Source organism: Zootoca vivipara, chromosome 17, assembly GCF_963506605.1.
Source record: "Zootoca vivipara chromosome 17, rZooViv1.1, whole genome shotgun sequence".
NCBI lineage: Eukaryota > Metazoa > Chordata > Lepidosauria > Squamata > Lacertidae > Zootoca > Zootoca vivipara.
Genome location: NC_083292.1, coordinates 1,543,485 through 1,561,202, shown reverse-complemented (window position 1 = coordinate 1,561,202; position 17,718 = coordinate 1,543,485). Strand labels below are relative to the sequence as shown.

Sequence of the window (17,718 nt, the reverse complement as noted above, 5' to 3'; positions counted from 1 at the left end):
TAGGGAATTCTGGCACTTTATCCCCCCCCCCTTTCCCTGTCTCTCCAATGCCGCATCTCACTCTGTGTTATTCTTTTTTTGTGCTAGCTAAATTGGTATTATTCAAATGCTTTAGACCGCTATAGTTTACCTTTACACTATTCAAGGTTAAAATATCAGACATGTTAGTCAATAGTAGTGACACAAGTATTTGGTTAGTTAATAGAAGGAGATGCTTTGTTGATCTTGTGGAGCTGTGTTCTTTATTGTCATGGCTTTACTTATTTAGTGTGGTGTGTGTGTCTGTCTATATGTTGCACCCTGCTCTGGGATTGGTTTTATTTGGAGAGCTGATTATAAATAACCTGAATAAATAGTACTGCATTCACTCTCACATAGTATGATAAGCCAGGATTGCTAGTTAAGAACATAAGATCAGACAAAGGGCCCATTTAGTCTACCCTTCTGTTCTCGTAACCAGATGCCTATGGGAAGCCCACAAATAAGACATGAACGCAATAGACCACTCTCCACATTTGTGATTATCCGCAACTTGTATTCCAAGGCATGCTGCCTCTGGTTACGGAGAAGTTACACAGTTGTCATTAGTGGTAGCAATTGATGGCCTTGTGCAAATGCAGAAGCTCTTTCTCTCCCTCCCACCCTTGAAGAAAGTAAGAAAAAATAAAACTGGTGGTAATGGAGGAACCACCTGGGAAACCCCCAGGAGAAGAAGGTTCAGAGTCCAGGGATGGTGGTAGGGCAACAATGAGCCATCAGATATGGAAGACTGGGGAAAGGAGGTGTCGGAAGCTGAAGAGGTAACATGGCTTAGTGAGCAGGGAGAGGCTGGCAGAGAGGTTCAGAATTGGAGGCAGAAAATGAAGCAGGGGAGAAGGGAGACCAAGAGGCAGTGATGAGTCTGGCTGATGACAGGTGTCTTCCCCTCCACCCTTGTCTCCCAGAAGCAGAAGAGGCAGAAAAAGGGTGCGGAGGTGAGGTTGGCGACACACAGATGTAGTCTCTGATTCCTGGGGGGGGGGGTGGCGACCCTGGAGAGAAGGGGACTTCGACAGCTGTGGAGAGGCAGGGATCTTCAATCTCTGCAACTGCTTCATGGAGGCAGGACCTACCAGAGATGTGTTGCTGTGCTCATTAGGCCTGACACTCTTGTGCAGATCTGGTTTTGCTAATAAAGAGTTAACTCCAATTTGCACAATGTGATTTACTGCTGGCTTGCTTCTGATATTTCTCATCTATTTCAACTCATCCTGTAAATAGTTTCTGCATGAATAAAACCTTTGAATTCCGTAAACTGTAAGTGATGGTTCCAACCTAATTCATTCAAGCTTCAAGGTTTTCTAACAGTTACAGTGGTACCTTGGTTTGCGAACAGTCTGGTTTGCATACGTTATGGATTACAAACACGTCAAACCCGAAAGTGTGTGTCCTGGTTTGCAAACTTTTTTTTGGATTACAACCCATTTTTTATTTTTATTTTTGGATTACGAATAATTTTTTGGGGGGGAGGCCCCATTGACGAAAGTGCACCTTGGGTTACAACCTGTTTTGGTTTACAAACGGACCTCCAGTAAGGATTATGGTTGTAAACCAACATACCACTGTACAGTATTTGGAGAAGGAGGATTATCTAAACTGACAGTGTACCAAAGTATTTTGATACAGTTGCTACCTTTCTTTTGCAGACTGGAAGATGTATCCTCTGGACTCAAAGAGTTTGGCATATTGTCCATTCAAACAAGGTATTACATGAAAAAATGGTTACAACTACAGGGACAAAAGTATATATTTAAATCCTTAGTAGTCCAGAAGCAGAAATGCATAGTGTTGCTTAACACTTTTTCTTTTTTTCTTTTCCGCTGTAAATCCTTGAGTTTTAACTAGTTATTTGACTCACACAATCTTTTGAAGAATAAATGGTTAGGTTACTATTCAAATAGTTACTTTAGATATGCTCAGGGGCTTCGATATGACCTATAGGATTTTTAAACCCCTTTTTAGCACAGATTGCCCTAGCCTCTACAACCTGTTTTAAAGCTGACAGAGCTTTAGAAAAGTGTTCCTTTCTGCATTATAACAAAACGTCTGTGCAAATGTAATTTCTAAGGCCTTTTGCCTGTAGTAAGGTTACCAGATTTTTTCCAGAGAATCTGGGGACACTTTTCTTAAGAGAAAAAAAAGTTATTTTAAAAAAGTTGTTGTTGTTTTTTAAAAAGAAGTAATATATTCTCTTCTGTAGTCTCCTCTGCGCAGCCTTCCTCTGGGCGCTGGAGTACTAGCTGCCGTGGAGTAGGCTCGGTTCGGGCCTGGGCTTGGCTACATGTCCTTGCCCTCCCGGTGCTCCCCTACTTCTCCTCTGCGGTGGTGGCAGTGGCACAGCAAGGTCGGGGCTCCCCTCTATTTTTCTCCTTCCTCTTTATCCTCCTTCTCCTCTCCTCCTTCTTCCTGCATCAGCTCCGGGACTGCCACTGGGCAGTCTGGGCCAGGCACTCTCGCTCCCAGCTCGATTTGGATCACGGGGGGGGGGGGCAGCAGTTCCCCTAGTTGATGCGCTGGGCGTCCCCAGTTCCCCCTCGGCAGTGTCAGCGGCAGTCTCAGCAGCCTGGAGCCAGCCTGGTAGCGTAGTTGGCTTCAGGAGCTGCTCACTGCAGTGACGCCTGCCATTTTGCCTCGCCAGAAGTCCCCATATAATGTGTCTTGTGCTGTTGAACCAATCATGCAACATTCATTCCCTACTAATAAATCTACCCAACACTTAAAATATAAATGAAATCCAGGGACATTCCGGGGACAGATTTGTAAATCCGGGAAATGGGGGACATCTGGTTGTTTTTGTTTAGTCGTTTAATCGTGTCCGACTCTTTGTGACCCCATGGACCAGAACACGCCAGGCACTCCTGTCTTGCACTGCCTCCCACAGTTTGGTCAGACTCAAGAACACTGTCCAGCCATCTCGTCCTCTGTCAAACTCATGTTTGTTGGTAGCTTCAAGAACACTGTCCAACCATCTCGTCCTCTGTCGTCCCCTTCTCCTTGTGCCCTTCATCTTTCCCAATCAGGGTCTTTTCCAGGGAGTCTTCTCTTCTAATGAGGATTAGTTGTAGTCACCTTCAAAGGTAGCTCCACATAGAGCGCGTTGCAGTAGTCCAAGCGGGACTAGCTTTAGGCCACAATCCTACACACACATACCTGTGCGTAAGCTCAGCGGGCTGGACCTCTTTGAAGATACTGATCAGAGTGTGCCTCCTGGTTGATTGCTTTTTGCACTTCATTTCCTCTCTCTTGCAGGCCATCTTTTGGTTCGGATTTCAGATCCGCTGAAGTCAATCAGGAGTGTTACCACTGACTCCCCTCCCCCCTGCTTTTTCTTCAGTGGGTACCTTGCCAAGTTAGCTCACTACAGTGTGCCCTACAAATCCATAATTTCCAATATAAGCCCAATTGTCATTCTTAACAATGTTATGTAACTTTCCCCTCTAGGAATGGATGTTTGCCTATCATGCAGGAATCCCATCTTTGTTCTGCTCAGCAGCTTACAAGAATTTGGCCAATTAGAGTTGGCTTTGGGGCTAATTGCTTCCGCTTTTGGGTCGTTCTTGCAGCATATGACATCAAACAGCATGGAAATTAGTCTGTGTGAAAAGGTATGTGCCAGATCTACAAGGAACCTCCTCCAGTGAGGTCTACTTTAGGCTTGTGCCTAAGGCCAAACTGGATAGGACACCATTCACTCAATTAGCATTTGTGTGAATATACATAGCAGGTGGGGGACGGTGACAGTAGTGAGGCTTGGGCTCTCTGCCCTGGCTGTAGTCAGATCGAGCACTGGCAATATCCTATTTGCATGGGAAGTAAGGTTTGCATTTTGTGCCAGTGGCAGCCATTATATAACTGCAATCAATAAGTATTCCTTCCCATGCAAATAGCAGACATGGGGCCCTCTATCTGGATCAATACTGCAGAGGAGGCAAAAGATGAAAAGCAGCCATCATGGTCTTGATCTGTATCAAGGCCACTCCCCCTACACTTGCTGTTTACATCATAGAAATGGCATTAATGTAATTTCTGAGTGTGTGAGTGGTGTCATGTCTAGTTTTACTCCTAGTTCCCTGCCTATGATGGTGTCTGCAGAGTATGTGAGTGGAGGGCCAGATATTACTTAAAGCAGCCGGGTGCAGTGATCTGGGCTGCTGTCCAATTGCACTACAGCTCAGGCTCTGCTCCTAAGAGCCAAACGGCTTTGCCAGTTTGTTACAATTATATGTTTCAACCCACATCCGTGTCCAGCACTCAAGTGTATTCATAAAGCAATGAGAGGTTTGAAATCTTTTGCTTCTCACTTTGCTCATCTTGCAAATTAAGTGAGTGAAATTCACCCCAGTGGGCTATGACTTGAACTGGCCATCTTTTGTCAGTCCTCTGCCTTCAGATTATTCCGAGGGCCCCTGTTCTGGAGTTTAATAGACTATTTGGCAACTAAATTTGCATGTGTTGACCATTATGCAAGTTGTGAGAAACTCAGGATTTGCCTGGATGCCTTTCAGGAGATGAGGCTGGATTCAGACTTGTACCAAGGTCACCAGAGTTCACCATGTAGGGTCTCCTGTCATATTTAAGTTATGTTGATCTTTATACTTAAGCTATGATCTGCAGAGATGAACCATATGATAAGTTCAGATTAACACACCTGTTCACAAGTTTGTTCCAGGGTGTCAGCCAGAGCTAAACTTCTGGTCTGCTCCTGATCTACTTAAATTGGGGTCCTCGTGTGGGCTTTGGCATTGCTGTCACCGACCACTTTTCTGCCCACACTTGTAACACGGTACTCAGTGGCAGGGTGGATTTGATTTAAATCAAACTGATTTAAATCACGATTTAAATCACTAGTCAGTAAGGGTTGATTTAAATAATAGTTTTCTACATAAAGACTAATTCTTGCTGGCATAACTTTAATATGCAAGTAGATGAAGATTTTTAGAATAACAACTTTTCATATTAGTTTTTTATCCCCAGTTTAATGGGTTATTCATATTTGGACATCTTTACTGTTGTACTTAGGAAGGAGAAAAATAATCTTTACCTTAATAATAACAATTTAAATAGATCTATTCAACTGAATCAATAACATTACAGCATATGTTATTTGCTTAAACAAACATCCATGTTTGTTAACTAATTTGGCTAAACAAAAACAAAATATATATATTTTAAGAAACTTAGACTGTCAGCCCAGCCTACACATGAAAAACTTAAATACTGTCCACTCCAAACAATCAGAAAAATATTGTTTCTATTCTATTCACTGAACTTCTTGAAACTTAGCACTGAAGGGGTTGTTTCTGTATTCATAGGTTTGTAGAACAATAGGATTAAGGTCTTTTTCTCAACTATTCATGTTATAACATTTTTGCTGTGAAGAAGAGGCATGTGATCTCTGTTGAGTCAGATTCAGTTTTGAGAACTGCAAAAGTAAACCAAGCATCTGTGATAATATCTTGTAGGCAGAGAAACTGCCCAATAATCTTACAAAAACCTCTGGAAGAGCATGACATTGTGAATGGATTAATGGAATTTATTTACCCCCAAAATTAAACATATACAACCTTATTCTACATAATTAAAAAACTAATCTTTATTTCATGATGGAATAACCTTTGGATGGTAATATATTTTCCTCAAAAAGCATTTTATTTTAAAAAATCCGATTTAAATAAAAGAAATCCGATTTTTTTTTTACTTTTTAAAAAAATCATTGATTTTTATCCACCCTGCTTGATACTGACAGAAGTTAGTCACCAGTTAATGGGTCTTGAAAGGAGTTTTACACAGTTCACAATTGGCTTAAGCAGTGGGGTTTTTATCTTACTCGTAGTAGTGTATTTGTGTTTTATTTACATTTCTGTTTAGCGGGGGTGGGGGATACCTGTGGCTCTCCAGATGTTGTTGGACTCCAACTCCTATCAGCCCAGCCAGCATGGACAATGGAAGATGTAGTCCAACAACATCTGTAGTTTTTGCTGTGTAGTATCATTGCATTGTTCAAGATTAAAAGCCAGGGTAAGCAATGCAGACTCCGGTTTCTCACCATGGACCTCCATATTTGTGATGCCTGTAATGTATATGGCACATGTTTTCATAGCAACAAAATTGTTCCAGTATATTATTCTTTGTCCATCAGCTGTATGACCAGAAGACACTGGATGATGCCAGAACATTCTTCTTAACAATGATTCAAAGATCTACATCACTAATTAAAAGCATTGTTATGGCCTTATTGCACAAGGTGAGCATGTAACATACGGAGTAGGGTGATGACTTTTTTTTTACAACCTCATTTCCCTGTATCATAATTTGATTAGCTTTCATCAAAGATTAGATAAAATTTTACTTTCAAAGAGATAAAAAAAACCTCATGCACAAATGATTTTAATTTTTTTTCATTTATCAGGTTTTTGACCATTTTTGAAGTCACTGTAAGCAGATGTAAAATTGAACCCAAGCTTTAGAGTCACATATATACAACATAATATAGGGTCATCAAACACACAAGGAAGCTTTTTTTAGCTGCAGTAACAGTATAGACGCCGCTAGAGGACAATGTTTTGCTACCTCTCCTGTAGGTTATTTTCCCAGCATACCCGGCAGGGTCTGCTGGCTGAGTTTTGAGGTCCCAAAAAGGGGCTTTTACCTTGCGCAGGTGTGACATTTGTATACCCTATGTTGCTAAGAACACTCCCCAATGTGGAATGTGGTGTTGTGTCCAAATTTGATACGAAATATATATAGAATTGTTAATACAATTTTATGAAATGGTAAAATGGCATACAAAAAAATTGTGCGTAACCTTTTTAAATATTTCAATGGAATATACCTCATTTTAGTCATTAATAGGCAAAAGTTCATCCATTTGTGCTACAGGAAATAATTTTGTGAGGAGGAAATGGCTTTGCAGAGCATCTGATTCCCTCTCCTTAGCTCTTTTGCAGTTCCCATTCATTTGTTGATGCTTGTGCAGGAGAACTTTCTTGGGGGATGGTGCCCTTTGTTTGCCAAGTGCCATATCCTTTCCTGATTTATAGAAAATTTAAATTAAGGCAGACTATATTTAAAAAGAGCTTACTTTAAAGTATTTTTACTTCCAAAGGTTTTCAACAGCCACCTGATAGACCACAACCTTGCACTGGGTTACTGCACTTTGTTGTCCAAAGATGATGTATTTAAAAAGCTCTGGGACGTCATAAATAACACGTCACAGAATTACAGCAAGATTCTGGTAAGTTGTTAAAAACATTTTTCAGTTAGTTATGCCTTGTTTCTGGGCTTCCCATAATTGTATGGTTGACCACTGTGAGAACCTAATGGTCATGCCATAGTTTAGTGGACTTTGTGTGCTCTATTGGTGATCCAAAGGCTGGTGTCATAACACTGGAAGGAACTTATGTCTCCCCCAATTGTTCAGTGGTAGGAAGACTTAACCTACTCTTGCAGCATATGATACTGCACTACAGATTGATGTGATCTGTTGCAGAGATATGTTTTTTTTCCCTTTTTGTTTTTATGCATTGAATTGATACTTAAGGAAAAATAAAAACCAATATAATATGAGAAAAGTCTAATTGAATGATAGAATAAGCAATAAGATACAAAAGCATGAGGAGGCTCCTTTTTAAAAATACCCGAAGGGTTTGTGAATGATTGCAAGTCCACTTGTGTTTTTCTTCATTACAATTTCTTTCCCTCACAAACAGGCAGTTGGTCTTGTTGGAGTGCAGCTAGCCAGTCACTATGATGAGACAAACGAGAAACAAGCATTTGAAGAATTAATCACTGATGCCGAATGGGGTATTCAGCTTGGCAAACTTGGTGTGAGTGCTTTTTAGCATTTGAATTTGGATCAAATGGTTTATTTACATTTCCTGGGAGCTGATTCTTAAATTGGCTCTTTGACCAGATAATATTTGCACATACTGTATATATGATGATAAATATTCCTCCAAACCTTGCTGCTGCACATTTTCTGTTGAAGTTTGGTGATTTTTTGTAATCTGCTCATGACGTGAGTAAAATGAGTGACTGGACCACCCACTGCTGCACAGAAGCCAGAAACATGTACGAACATTTACTTTACCCTTCAGTACACTTACTCTAGAGTTGTTTTGCTTAAGTCCTTGTACATGCTCCAGAGTAAATGAGTTGCAGCATTTGCTGCTGATATAATTTTAAATTGGAGAGAGAGGGCCGCTTAGAACGGAGCTCCCGCTTCCAGGTGATAAATTTGGCTAAAACCCACCTGATTACTAAGCATTTATTTAAAAACCATACTCCCTCTGCCTAAGGGAATGTCCATAACAGTATTCCGCTCCAGACAAGGAAGCTTTGATCAATTCTTTGTGCCAAAAGAAATAAGTAGTGGAGAAGGAGCTGCTCCAGAGGAATAACTTTGAGGGGGGAGAGACATTCTGTTCTTCATCAGGCAATGGTGTTTCCACCACTTCCATTTTCTTAAATTTGGCATTTTGTTTATAGATCTCTTTCCAGGATTTATTTAGAATGCCCTCAGTAAGGAAGAAAGAGCTTCTAAGAACTTTGGTACAGCATCCAAATGTGGATACAGATCTCATACTAAAGTACTGCAGGTAAGAAAGCTAAATATCTTTCTTGCTATAAAAACACCATTTTATTCCATAAACATTTGTTGGATTAAAATAATTTAGAAATATCTTTTTGTAAACTGCTCTGAGGTATGTGTGTGTGTGTTTTACAATCAAGTGGTATATAAATTTTATGAAATAAAATAAATAAAATGTCTGCCTAATAGCCCCTCTGAACTGGTTTTTAGAGATGTGTTCTGTAACACATCATTAGTGCAATCATGGTAGCTAAGATTATCAGTGACTCCTGGCCACGGTCAAAGGCAGTCATGCCCTCTGAATACCAGTTCCTGGAAACCACAGAAGGAGAGAGGGCCCTCAGATTTCCCTTCCCCCAGGCATCTGGCTGACCACAGTAAGAACAGAATGCTGGACTAGATGAATCACTCTCCTGATCCATCTGGGCTATTCTTACGCTCATGTGTATGTTCATTAGTGCTGGATTTATATTGGACTGTCCACACATCCTTCCATGTTATTGTCTTCTCTGCAAAGCTTCTTCAGTGTTACTGTATTATTGTAATTTGGAGGGGCCACTTTTGCACTTTAGCACAACAAAAGTAGCACAACACCCCCCCCCCCCAAATTTAAAAAAATGATTTGTTGTAAAAACAATTGACAGGATTTCAGCAGGAAGTTACAGGTCATGCAGTGATTGCAGTGATTGTAAATGAAGCAATAGGCCCACCCTGAAACTTTTGTAGGCGCAAAAAGTATTGAAAATGGAACTTCATTACTATCATATCCTTTTCTCTGGAATTGCTGTAATGCTGCTTACAAATTAGATGTAGCCTTTTAACCATGAGCTGTATGATGATCTGATATCACCTGAGTTTCTCTTTCAGTTTGGATACTTCACCATAAACATGATTAAAGTAAAAATAGATTAGTAATTTTTGAAAATGCTAAATTTGGACTGTGCCATTTCTCCATATTAAATATACCTTTGATAAAATGAAATTTTTACTATTATAACTTCCCAGAAGTATATTTTTTAGTCAATGGAACATTTCTTTGTTCTGTATGCATTGCACTGAAAGATAAGATTTAATTTATTAATTTTGGGTGTAGTTAATTTGATTTATGTAAGCTGATATTTCTAACTTAATAATTTATATAAGTGAAATTCACTTTTTAATACTGAATAAATATAATTGTGTACAACTGCTCGGATACCAAATCCATGAATGTACAATAGAAAAGATGTTTGGAGAGGCCCTCAGATAAATATTCACAACTCTTATCATATTCAGAACATACTCACTGACTGAATCATTGGTTTTATGAATAAAGATACATATTTTTTGATGTTGTATCCCTCTACTTCCATGTGCTTTTTTCTTTTCTTTTCAGCACTTTCCAGTTGGATACTGATTCAGCTTTGCAGCTTTGCATTGAAACACACCTCCAGAATGCTAGCATGAGTCATGCTGAAGGGTATTTGGGGGGTCATTCTGGGAAGCAGACTCATGCATTGGTAGTGGCCAGAGCTGCAGAAATAATCCCTCTTCTGAAAAGCACTACCGACTTGGTTACAAGCCTCAGTGTAATGTTGCACAAGGTAAAACGTATAGGCTTGTTTATCCCCCAAACCTAAATTCCACAATTTCTATTCCATTTTATGGAATAGGGCAGTATTAATTAGAAGGATGAACTGATTAAGCCTAACAGGTTTTTATGCAAATAATTTTTCATACTAATTAGAAGGAAGAGGCCGAAACTCTTATCTAGTTTCAGCCCCAGCACTTTTAAGACGAGGTCACCCACAGACCAACCTGCTCTTAACTAGATTATGACAGCCCACTAGTACCTCCAGAGCAACTAACTTTTATTTACTACTTCATTACAGAAGATAGATGCCCAACATTACAGTCTCCAATTGTGCACAATTTGCTGTCCCACTGTGTGTGATCATTGCATGCACTTAATAGCTGCATGTGAATTTGACCTTGGAATGGTTAGTTATTTAACTTTGTTCCATCTGAACCAGGGTTTGAATCTGGTTAGCAAACCCTGATTATGAGAGAACCTGGTTATCACTATCCATGATTAAGGTCAGCAGGGGAAGGGCAAGGGGCATTCATGTTTGTGACAGCAAAGTCACTGAGTGGAGGGAGCATGACCAAAGGCTGAGCTTTGTTTCTGTCCTCAGCAGCCTGACGTGTATTTGTTTTTATGAGCTTTATCTTTTGGGATTTATCAATTCATTTTGGTTTATTCTGTGTTTGCTTCTAATCCCTGGAACAGCTCGATCCATATGACTATGAAAAGATTGAAAGTCTTCTGATAATCATAGAAAAGGCTGGTATGGAAGCAGCAGGCATCTCTCTGAATCAGGTAAGATAATGAACTGAGCCAATTAATTACAGAATTGCAATCTGGCTTTTAAATGGGGGATCTGTTTGATGAACTATGGATTATTCTAACCCATTGCTGCATATATAATCATTTTTGAAGAGAACCTCTGGAATCACCTAGAAGTTTCAAGTACTACTTGTTACCAGAAACAAGTAGTACTGCTAGTCCATTTGAAAAGTATATACTTTACAGGCATTATTCTTAAATAATTTGTTACGTAAGTAATGCCATTTGTTCAGTCGCCCTGCCTGAATCTTATTCCAGAGTGTGTATATTTATCTTTTAAAAGCCAGCTCTGGAATGAGCCTTGTGTCTTTGTCCCTCTAGGCCCTGAAGCTCATAAAACACCTGAAATCCTATAAAAGAACTTCCACTCCTGGAGATCTGGAACATCAGTATGCTTTTGAACAGGCTATTCCTTTATCACCAGCTGCTCAAGCCAGGCTGCCTTTCCACTTGATCTTCTTTAGAACATTGCAGTGTTTCTGGAAAATCATTTGTAAGTTTGCAAAAACAACAATAAAACACCACTTTTTAAACCTTCAATGAAGAGAGGTGCATGTAAAGTGTTTTCCCTGCTTTCCTCAGGTGAAAAAAGCTCCCAGAATAACTGGCAACAATCATTAACTTAAAAGTAGCTTGCCTTCAGCCTTACAGTCTTACAAGAGGAAAAGGGAGTAGGAAGGCATGTGGGGCAGGGAGAAGTAAACTCAAGCACTCTGTTCATGGAATGTAAGAGCCTCCTGGATCAGGTCACTGGTCCATCCAGTCCAACATCCTGTTCTCACTGTGGCAAACCCACAAACAGGACCCAAGCACGAGAGCACTCTCCCTCCTTATAATTTCTAGTAACTGGTATTCAGAAGCATTACTGTGTCCAAGTGTGGAGGCAGAGCAGGGCCATCCTGGCTAGGAGCATGGATAGCCTTACCCAACATGAATTTGTCTAGTCTTTTTTTCAAGCCCTCATGGTGGTGGTCCTCATTGCCTCCTGTGGGAGCAAGTTTCATAGTTTAACTATGCACTGCATGGAAAAGTCCTGAATCTTCAAAGCTTCACTTGAACATTCACAAGTTCTAGTGTTATGAGAGGGGGGGGGAACTTTTCTTTATCCACTTTCTCTGTGACATGCACGCCATATTTTTCGGACCATAACATGCACCTAGTTTTTTGAGGAGGAAAACCAGGAAAACATTTTTTTCTGGTTTTCCTCCTCTAAAAGGCTGGGAGGGGGGCACTGGAGGGGGAGCGAAGGAGGCAGCGGGGGTTGGCGGGGAAGAGCTAGTAGCATCCCTCGGCTGCCCCCGCTTCTCAATGAATGTGGTGGAGGCGGGGGGGGGGGAGGCTGATATGGTATGTGAGATGGGGCTTACCTGCCTCCCCCAATATTTTATTCAAGTTGGAAGAAGGAGGGAGGGAAGGAAGGGGTATGAGAGAGAAAGAGAGACAAGGAAGGAAGGGGTGAAAAAAGAGAGAGAGAGAGGAAGAGAGAGAGAAGGAAGGAGGGAAGAAATGAGGGAAGGAAGGGGTGAGAGAAAGAGAGAGAGAAAGTAAGAGGGGGGAAGGAAGGAAGAATAGAAGCTGGGAGGAGGGGCGGAAGGGGCTCCCTTCCGTCTCTCCTCTCACCTCGCTCGCTGTCACGGAGACAGCCCGAGAGCCGGTTTCCCGCTGTGCGCGGCTCTGGCTCTTGCGGGGGCTCTGGTTCTCACTCTTCGCACGGGCTCTGCCTCTTTGCAGGGCTCTGTTTCTGGCTCTGGCGTGGGGCTCTGGCTCTGGCATTTGTGCTCCATAACACGCAGCGACTTTCCCCCTTCCGTTTTAGGAGGAGGAAAGTGCGTGTTATGGTCCAAAAAATATGGTACTTTTTATAACCTATCATGCTACTTATTCTCCTTTTCTGTAAACTATAAGGTCCCCAATGCTGCAACCTTTCCTTATAGGAGAGTTGCTCCATCCCCTTGATAATTTTGGTTGCTGTTTTCTGAACTGTTTCCAATTCTACAATTTTCCAGTTCTACTTTTTAAAGGTGAGGCATGCAGAACTGCACACGATATGTTTGCAAGTGTTCTTTCTGGCAGGGCAGAAAGCTCCCTGCAGCTGCTCATTCTTAGGCTGATGGTAAAGGTACATTTGCAGGTGTGGACGACAGGACACTTGATTGAGAGGATTACTCCTCCCACTGACTCAGATAGGCAGGGTCCTTTGATGTGTTCTGTCTCCCCACCCCGTGCTTTCCCCCCAGGGGGTATGCAGTACCGGCACTTTTTGGGTTTTTTTTAAAAATGTGGCATTTACTGTAACAACTTAATGGTGAGTACCAGCACCTATTTTTCTAGGGGGAAAAGCACTGCACTGGCAAGCCCATGGGACACTGCGGAAAGTTCCCCCAAGGGTTCTCACTCACTCACTCACTCACTCACTCACTCACTCAGAGGGGTGTCCTCAGCAGCCTTTCCTCATCCTTTGATGTGGCATTGGGGAAGAAAGTGCTTCAAAAGATAGTCAGAATTTAAGTAGATATAAAGAATTTAAGTAGGCCTGAAAGTACTGCTCTGTTACAGTCTGACAAAATTGAGTGTCCTCCAAACCACTCCTGCAAAAACAAAAATTGGTTCTTACTGTGAATTTCAGTTTGCGGGGTGGACTATCGGGCATTTGCTCCACCACTTTCTTGGTTTTCTGCATCTCATCGAAATGTTTTTTCTGAAGGGAGTACAGGTGGGTGATGGATATACAAATCCGTTTGTTGTTTTCCTATTGAGTGGTTCATGGTACTATACAAGTGCTGTGTGGTTTCATTGTATACTTACCATATTATTTCATGTCCCTTTTGGCGTACTTTTTTGAATAATTGGCATGGCTCTGGTGCTGTGCCATAAAAATGGTGTTGAGGGGTCATCCTTAGCTCTGCCAGTTGATCTGGAGGGCAAGATGACTTCTCCCCCTAGTTGGGGAGATGAATCGTGTGAAAGAGCGCTGCCTGTCTGAGTCAGTGGGAAGAGGAATCATCCTGTTAATTGAATATCCTTGAGTCTGCTTCTCAAACCTTCTCAAAATTCATGACAGGAGCCATTTTCTGTATTCTGATAGCATTTGAGAAATCATTTATGGCTTTTCTTTTTGTAGATCCAGAGCTGAGTGAGGAATCTTTCCCAAAGATTCTCTTGATCTCCAAACTCTTGAAGGTAATGATGAGCATACTTTTGATCTTGTTTTAACTTGTGGAATTAGCTTGTTGCAAGATGAGATGAGCACAACACAAACTTAGGGGGCATCTTTCTAAAAGCAGATTAGGTAAAATCGTGAAAGGCAGGCATATCAGCAGCTATTAAAATAGGTAAATGGACCCTCCAAGTATAGTGGCAATTTACCTCTAAACACCAGTTGCTGGGGGCAGACTTACTCCTTCACCACAGGAGAGTGTGGCAAGTGCATTCAGGGATGCCTTTCAGATGGGGTCTAAACCAACGGTATCCCCAGACACTCAAGCCAGCGCCTTCATCGGTATGGTCTGAGTTTTATTCCTTGGCTACATTAGAATATGACCAAATGGTGAGAGAGTGTGAGGTGGAAAATATATAATGCCAGAGTGGGAACCAACAATGAACAACTATGTAGCAAACTAAATTGGAATACTGACAATGATATCGCACATGCCCTGAAAATAGGACGATTCTCCAGAGATAGGGTTGTAAACAACGAAGGCTTACACCTACTTGAATTGTGTAACAACTTTAATTTGCAGATTGTGAACGGTTCAACAAAAGGTGATAGAAACGGGGAGTTTACATACTTCTCCCCCCGAGGATGCAGTGTCATCGATTATATTCTTGTCCCTTATAATATTATAAATTCGATCATGGACCTCAAAATTGGAATGCGTACTGAAAGCGACCATCAGCCATTATCGTTGTCTATTAACTTAAAGGATGAAACCAAAATAACCAAGTACAATATCATAGAACCTTCTCAATACAAACAAATGACCCAATTAAAATGGTCCCAGGAAATGAGTGCAGCAGTGGGGCAAAAACTTACAGCCAACCTGAGAAAACAAGTATTATCCAACTTAAAGACCACTAATTCCCACAGTGATATTCCGAAAATTTATAATGAAATCTTCCAAATGTTCGTAGAGCTTAGTACTCCACCTAAAGTTTGGGTACTTAAACATAGCGCTAGCCCTTGGTGTGCCGCGAGATGTTGCCTGGTGTGCCGTGGGAGAATTACTTTATATATAGTCAATATAGGAACAGAGTTAATTTTTTTAACATTTTCTAATGGTGGTGTGCCTCGTGATTTTTTTCATGAAACAAGTGTGCCTTTGCCCAAAAAAGGTTGAGAAACAAACCATCTAGAAGATCCTTTTTTCACATCATCTCCCCAATTCAAGGTGTTTAGTATTAGTGCACTAAGCCATAAACCACTTGGAAGCCAAAGCGTGCAATTTACACTCAATTTACTTAACACAATTGGAATCTTACATGCATGGCTGAAAAACAAACAAACAAATAGAAAAGAGTGGAAAAATAGGGGGGAAACAGAAGAAAAATGTCAAAAGGGGGCGGAAGAGCTGGAAAAATTATTGGCAAGCCTATCAGCCATTGCATTCACCCTAGGAGAGTGTTTGAGTGTGGTCAGACAGAGAGTGGGCCGAGTGAGAGCACAGAGAGCAATGGGGAGGTGGTAAGAGCAAGTGGAGGTAGATGGAGAGCAATTGCAGATGGTCAGTGAGCATGGAGAAGGTGCTTGGAGAGTAAGCAGAGGTTCAATCTGAGAGCATGGTCCCCAAACATAAGGCAATGGATGGGAAACAGCAGAGATGTAGCCCACACTGGAAGAGAAAGTGGGTGTGCTGGACTGCTTGAAGGATGGCATGTCTGCCTGCAGTTAATATGACTTGGCATGCAAATATGACTTGATGGCATCTGTGCCATCAAGATCTGAGAGAAGGAAATGCACAGGGCTGTGGCAGCGATGAACCAGGTGTGTGACAAGGCCTTAGTCAAGACTGGAATGGCATTAAGCTTGTGGTTGAAAGATGTGAACCAGAAATATGTGCCTGTTGATGGCCAAAGAAAATGAACCTGTGCTGCCAATTCTCGTAATAGACCAATATGAAATAAGCAGCACAAAGACGGCACACAAAAAGATACCACACTATTCCACGTTCTAAATCTAATGTTAATGATCCAAAAACAGAGAGAAAAATGTACAAAAACTGTTACAGAAGCCACAAACAGGCAACGCATACAAATTTTGTCCAAAAGGAAATTTCAGTCTTTAGAATTCCTTAAGCCAGGCTCCTGTAGATATCAACGAAGGTAAAGTTGATCAAACGACGTGTCAACGGTATTGCGCACAAGAGTTAGACAGGGTGCCAGCGTTCGTCACCTGTTTTGCCCATGAAGTGTTTCGGGCTTCTTCAATAAATTCTCTGTCAAGGTTTTGATATATTTGTACACATACACTGGGGATATAAACCAAACCTTATTAATATTTGAACAGAATTTCTAATTGAACAAGTACAAAAAACAATACTTACAATTCATATGTTACATCTCGTCTTTGCTTAAGCTACAACGTTAAATTTCTTTCTTCAGAAAATTCTCCCTTAAAGTTTTAGTATAAGTATATATACATTCACTGGTGATATAAACCAAAACCTATTGTGCTATTGGTGTATAGATTTAAATGAATACTGAAAGATCAAGATTCGAATTTAGTCCCCAAGGACTAATGTCTTGAACATAAAAATCAATTTTGTTTCCTGTTGTCTTAGTCCTTTTTGAATATCCTGTTTATGGTACTTCCTTAGTGTGTACTGCCAAATTGCAAAAAACAAAAAATCAGAATCACTATGTTTCATTTGAATGAAATGTGATGTTAGAGGAGCTTCCATTACTTTATTACGTATACAAGATCTATGTTCCCCTATACGCAACTAATGGTTGTGTAGTGCTCCTCTAACATCACATTTTGTTGCACATCCGACTTGTAATACCCTTAGGTTTGTTGGGAGAAAGATCTCACACTGCCCTGTCAGTTTTTGTGCTCTTTTTTTCCAAGGTTTCACTGGATACGCTCTACACATCCGCAGCTAACCACCTGTTCCAAGAACAACTGAAGCCGAAAATGCTGGAACTGGCAAGAAGTGGATATTTGCTGACATCCAACAAGGAAATTGCCAAGACCATGCAGACCATTCAGTCTTACTTGCTGTCTATAGCTAATCCAGAATGGGCTACAGCGCTCGCCTACAAGATCTTGCAAGAACTTCCAGCAGGTTAGCGGGGAGTATACTGTAGTCGTTTTAAAAGGGTATTTTGCACATCAGTTACAGTGGTACCTCGGGTTACAAACACTTCAGGTTACAGACTCCGCTAACCCAGAAGTAATACCTGTTAGCATTTTCACCCCTCCCACTGTGAGGGGTGATCTAATGGTAATTGAGAAAGGGGGCATGGACAGATCCTGGCTTAAATTCAGAGTACCTTGGGTTAAGAACTTTGCCCCAGGATGAGAACAGAACTTGCACACTGGCGGCAGTGGGAGGCCCCATTAGCTAAAGTGTTACCTAAGGTTAAGAATGGTTTCAGGTTAAGAACGGACCTCCGGAACGAATTAAGTTCGTAACCAGAGGTACCACTGTACTTGAATTGATGCCCATATGGATATAGGAAGCTGCCTTATTCTGGACCATATTAG

The 17,718-nt window shown here is 41.2% G+C and overlaps 1 protein-coding gene across 4 annotated transcripts in view; it reads left to right on the top strand.

Annotated features, from left to right (window-relative positions):
- Window positions 1-17,718, top strand: part of KNTC1 (kinetochore associated 1) — an 85,206-nt gene that overhangs the window by 48,558 nt on the left and 18,930 nt on the right. For all 4 annotated transcript variants that reach the window (XM_060269573.1, XM_060269574.1, XM_060269572.1 and 1 more), the window contains 11 exons: window positions 1,686-1,742; window positions 3,481-3,644; window positions 6,179-6,283; window positions 7,145-7,273; window positions 7,749-7,865; window positions 8,527-8,636; window positions 10,005-10,212; window positions 10,899-10,988; window positions 11,337-11,508; window positions 14,137-14,195; window positions 17,080-17,296. In XM_060269573.1, coding sequence (XP_060125556.1) covers window positions 1,686-1,742; window positions 3,481-3,644; window positions 6,179-6,283; window positions 7,145-7,273; window positions 7,749-7,865; window positions 8,527-8,636; window positions 10,005-10,212; window positions 10,899-10,988; window positions 11,337-11,508; window positions 14,137-14,195; window positions 17,080-17,296 — 1,428 coding nt within the window. The remainder of the gene's footprint in view (window positions 1-1,685; window positions 1,743-3,480; window positions 3,645-6,178; window positions 6,284-7,144; window positions 7,274-7,748; window positions 7,866-8,526; window positions 8,637-10,004; window positions 10,213-10,898; window positions 10,989-11,336; window positions 11,509-14,136; window positions 14,196-17,079; window positions 17,297-17,718) is intronic.